We start from the raw sequence: 5296 nt of genomic DNA, 5'->3' as shown, positions 1-5296 counted from the left end.
TCAGCCCTCCTCACCTCTGGCTTCCAGTCCTCTATTATCTTTTACTTTCACGATTCATCTCTACAGAGAAAACCAGTGAACCAACCAGCCAACCAACCAGCCAGCCAACCAGCCAGCCAACCAACCAGCCAACCACCCAACCAACCAACCAACCAACCAGCCAACCAGCCAACCAACCACCAACCAACCAACCAACCAACAAGCCAACTAATCAGTCAGCCAGCCAACCAACCCGCCAACCAACCAGCCAGAAACCGGCGGAGGCCACGCCCAGGCTCTCAGAGGGCCCCAGGTGAGCTCACATCACCATTCTCTCCCTCCTCGGGATGGAACTCCTATTGTGAGCCAGGCGCTGGCTGGGACCTGGAGACCCGGAACACAGACACAAAGCCGCAGGGCGCTGCCAGGGACGGTGCTCACGCCAGTGAGTTTCACCTGTGACAGATGAGAGACGAGTGGGAGCCGGCCGGAACTGGGGCTGGGAGAGGCGGCCCTGAGGAACACCTTTCAGCTGAGCCTAGGGGTGAAAGGGCTGTTCAGGCAAAGACCCGGGGAAGGACAGGGATGGGGAGCAGGTGCTGAATCACTGACGTGGGAAGAAAATGGAAATTTTTGAGAAACCGAATAGAACCTTGCACAGAGAACAAGAGAGAACTGGGCACAAAGCGAGGCCACAGCGGTAGGTGAGGGCCAGACCATGCGGGCTGCCGGGTTAAGGATTTTGAACTTTATTCCAAAAGTGTAGGCTGGGTTGGTGGCAGTAGAGGCTGGGGACGGGCTAGCGCGGAGGCGGTGGAGATGGGGGCTGTGGATGGACTTGAGGAAGAATGAGGGGCCTGTGGACAGAAGGTTGAAAAGAAGGTCAGGTTGTTTAGAGCAACAGGGGGTCAGGGCAAGATTTCAGGGTTCGGTTGTGGACATATTGACGTTGATGTACCTGTGACATAACCAGGTGGAGATGTCGGCTATGCCTTACTCAGGTCTGGGCTAACTATGGCAGCGTGGGTTAGATGTATACATTCGGGAGGTTTGGGGTAGTTGAAACCAGGGGAATGGCTGAAATCGCCAGGGGAGAGAATAGAGTTGAGAACCCAGGACAGAGACCCAAAGAACCCAATATTTAAAGGTCAGGTAGCGAGGGTGGAGTCAGCAGACAAGGAGCAAGCGGCCAGGAGGGCAGCAGGAAAGCCAGGATTGGCCGCAGAGGCCAAGAGAAGTGTTTAGGAACCAGGGACTGGCCAGCCTCGCTGCCAGGGCAAGGGAGATGCGAATGGAAACTGTCCCACTGAACTTGGCAACATGGAGGTGTTTGGGGACTGTGTGGGGGCAGGATCTCTCACTCCAATTATAACAGATGTTAGGGATTTAAAAAAATTGCATATATTGGTTTTTAGAGAGAAATGTTGGTTTGTTGTTCTTCTTACTTATGCATTCATTGGGTGATTCCTTATGGGCCCTGACCAGGGATCAAACCCTGGCCTATCAGGATGATGCTTTAACTGAGTTGTCATATTTTAGTGATTTTAAAGACCAAAAATTCAACCTAGTAAATTTAAAAACCTAATTTGCATCACGGAGGGATTCGTGAGTTGGCAGTACCCAATCTAGTGAACAGAAGGAAGCTCTGCGGAGGTTTTGCCGGAAGAAGGAACGTTAAAAGAATGGATCATTTCAAAAGGTCAGCTCTTCCTGGAAGGAAAGGGAAAGGCAGGGGTCGTATCAGGCAGCTTGCCTCACTAGTGCTGACCAGGAAATTCAGACGGATTGGTTACAAACCCCACTCCTGGAGAGGCGGCGCTGAAACTGGGTTCGCTATTAAGTTGTGGTGGAGCTGAACACCAGTGACTCCATGTTGGGTCTGCTGTTTCCTCTTAACGGCTGCTATGGAGGTAATAATGTGTGATTGTTGTTCCAGGGCAAGGGATGTCAAAAATCATTGCCTGCTTTGTGAGACTTGTATGTTTGCAATTATGAAGCGTGAACAAAACTGAATTCCTCTGGAAGTTTTTGTTCAGGTGCCCAGGTGGTTTGTTCCAAGTGTCTCAAATCTTGGGATTGCTCCTGTAAGCGTTAACACAGCACATTTTCCCAGAGTTTATGGGATTAATTACCAAGAAGGCTGTAAACAACCAGGCCCTCTGGGGACTGAAGACAAAAACAACACACCAACAGGCAAAAACAAACATGCAGAGAGACCTGCTGGAGCAGATGACCTGGAGACTCCCGAGAAGTTCAGCCGGTGGAATCGTTAACCCAGGTAAAGCTCACGCTGACACGTGAGAGCACTATAAATGACAGCTGATTCAGGACTGAACTGTGTTATTATAACAACTATCAGACCCCCCTCTAGGCTGCTTGGGCCAACCTTGGTCTGCCCCGCCCAACAGGGAGCAATGTCCAATCAGTGCTCGGGGTCAGACACTTGAAATCGTCTGCCTTCAGGTGGAAAGCTATTCAGGTTAATACCTAAATCTGGTTTGAACATTGCATTCACCAGGGAATCAAGTCAGGGCATGTGAAAGTCCTTGACAGAATTGTTTGTTGCACACGTATCCTAATACTTCTATGACTAGAAGAATCAAAGTATGCCCATTCCAGAAAGTGTCAGCCCTGATCGGGGACGGATCCCTAACAGTGACCTTGGGTTGGTGGTCACAGCTGAGAAATGTGGGTGGATGTCTCGCTGGAGTGCAGTGAGTCAGAGAAAAGGTGGAGAGGGCGAGTGTGCGTGGGATATGAGATGGTAAGAAAGGAAGAGGAGGACCAGGGCTGTGCATTTCAAATGGCTGTGGGCTGGAATATTCTAGATGACGAGAGGAAGGATCCAACAGTGGAGAGGCTAAAAGTGCTGGCGAGGAGCGTGCAGTTCCTGAAGGGCGGGAGGGCTGGGATGCAGGGAAGCGGTGGAGGCCCCGCCTTTTGACGGTGGACCGACATTTCCCTTCCTAAAGGCGAGAAGGGAGAAAAGGAGAGGGGTGCCTGCAGGCGAGTCGGAGTCCTGGGGTTGGGGGTGGAGGCAGCTCTCCGCCTGATGACGGAGCTGTGAAGAGCCAGGTAGGGATTTGTGGGACAGGAGAATGTTTAAGAGTCCACAAGGGTCTGAGTGGGAAAATGAGTTGCCTGCAGAGATGTAACAGAAGTACCGAGTATTGCTCAGGAGTGTGAACCTCACGCAACGTTTAGCTTCTCTAAGCCTTCGTTCTCTCAGAATGTCACAGGGTCCCTGTACCCCACGTAAACCACGACCCTGACAACAGTGAGCGGAGTCATGTTTGGCTGCAGCCCCCGTGCAGTCAGTAAAGGCGGCCGTGATCAGTGTGGCCGGCGGGACATTTCCATGAAGAGGTCAAAGCAATGGCGACATCAGTTTAAAACATCCCAGCTGTTCTTTCAAGCACGCTCCTCCTTTCTGTGGTCTGCCAATATGACCAGCCTGGCTATGTGAAGCTGCACAGTGAATTCTAAAATTACCACATTATACAACAGAGCAGGTTTTATTGTTGTAGCATCATTAGTGAATGTTATTACATTGTGGAATATTATGCTTCAGTCTCCTTCTCAATAGAAAGGTTTTCTAAGGAAGTGACTTGGAGCCTTCCACATTTATCAGATGCCTTTTCGTTACTCTTTTCCAGTTTTGCAATTCTGGACCCAAACTGCATGGCCCGTTTCGGCAGCAGCGCAGAGGCTGTGAGACCAAGGTCCATGGCTGCAAGGCGCAAAAGCAGTTTCTCACCGATTCCTCGGGGTAAAGTCAAGTTTGCCTTTTCCCAAACTGGTAGGGAATTTAGAAAGGAGACAACATTTTCATCCAGGAAAGGAAATCTAGGATAGATAAATACAAACACTATTAAAAAATAAAACCAATCTGTTATGATTACTTCTTTGGCATTTTATTCAATACATTAAAATTTACAGTATACATTAATTTTTGAGGGCACTATTTTTCTCATCTTCAAGACACACCCTTCAAAAGGAAAACATTTTACAGCCTCTGTATTGTGACATTATCTTTTTATAATGAAAATTTGAAGATGATTAGAATGATGACATAGTGGTCAAAATTTCACATGGGTCAGAACTGGCAACATGAGAATGACAATGGTACAAGGGCAACCAGAGCTCCGTGAAAGCAGGAAGAGAGTGGAACAGACAAGAAGCGACGGCTCAGAGTGGCTGTTACGATGCTCCACACCCCACGAGCTCGCTTGGACGCCTGCTCTGCATGCTGAATCCTTGTAGTCAACGGCCACTTAGTCAATTAACCACCAGAAGGAATGTCTTCTTTTCATAACCAAGTGACACATCGTCCCTCACTGCTGTGTTGGCTATGAACCCAAGACGTCATTGTTGCTACGGTTTTGACTTGAACAGCCTCCAAAGGAAACCAAGGGACCTAAGATCTCCCTTTACAGCCTATTATCTGTACAGAACTACATGAGACTCCAGTTACCTTGCCTCCTTTCCATGGTCGCCAATCACTCTGTCATCACGGCCAAGGTTCCTAGAAGAGATCCGAGCCAGCTCCATCTCAATCTCCTGGTTAAGTCCTTCCAGGCCATGCATCTGAAAGCGGGCACGATGGCGGGAGTAGCCTGCCAGCTGCTCATCCGCACCGATCCCCGTCAGCACGACCTGTGACGGTGAAAGAAACCGCAATGAGCTGCCTTCACCATGCAGTACAGAGGGTCAGACAGACGCAGAGCTTAAAGTCACTACCGCAAAGATCACGTTTTCAGAGAAAAACCACTAGACAAAGCCATAAGAAAGTAAAATATGCCCACATTTTAAAAAGTCATATACATTGCATTGTAGTTTAAATGCAACTAAAATATGCTTTATTTTTATACCCTAAATGCCAAAAGCTGCCAGGGCAAGAGCAGGGCTGATAAAGTGGGGGGAGGTGGGGACGCGGCCGCACCTTTGCCTGGCTCCGATACGGCCTCACGCCCTCCGGGGCCACCAGGCAGCCAGCTCCCCGGGCAGCAAACCAGACGGCACAGCCGATGCTGTCATCCAGCACCGTGTCCGAGGGCTGGACCAGGTGGCGTATGCGAGCTCTTCTCAGCTCCTGCAGTTCTACCAGAGAAACGTTAATTTCAACCAGATTCCAGGCCCGGGCTGGGCTGGCGGCCTGCAGCTCCTTCAGGCCCGCTCGGCCCGTGGCTCGGTCGGGGGCACCGGCCCCCTTTTCAGGACCAGCAGCAGCATCTGGAGTCGATCCCTCAGACGGCATTTCGCGGTTTCCCCGTTTCCTCCCTTTGCTGTTGGAAGTGGCTGGGGCGGTTTCCTTCTT

At 50.3% G+C, this 5296-nt stretch overlaps 1 protein-coding gene across 1 annotated transcript in view; it reads right to left on the bottom strand.

Annotated features, from left to right (window-relative positions):
- Positions 1 to 3473: 3473 nt before the first annotated feature.
- ASNSD1 (asparagine synthetase domain containing 1) overlaps positions 3474 to 5296 on the bottom strand; it is a 5417-nt gene continuing 3594 nt past the window's right edge. The window contains 4 exon segments of the mRNA XM_006767059.2: positions 3474 to 3825; positions 4454 to 4635; positions 4922 to 5291; positions 5293 to 5296. The exon segment at positions 5293 to 5296 is cut by the window's right edge and continues 1128 nt beyond it. Coding sequence (XP_006767122.1) covers positions 3540 to 3825; positions 4454 to 4635; positions 4922 to 5291; positions 5293 to 5296 — 842 coding nt within the window. The 3' untranslated portion in view covers positions 3474 to 3539.

This window comes from Myotis davidii, unplaced genomic scaffold, assembly GCF_000327345.1.
Source record: "Myotis davidii unplaced genomic scaffold, ASM32734v1 scaffold221, whole genome shotgun sequence".
NCBI classification, from domain to species: domain Eukaryota; kingdom Metazoa; phylum Chordata; class Mammalia; order Chiroptera; family Vespertilionidae; genus Myotis; species Myotis davidii.
The sequence above is the reverse complement of the archived record's forward strand: the minus strand, read 5'-3'. Positions and strand labels throughout refer to the sequence as shown.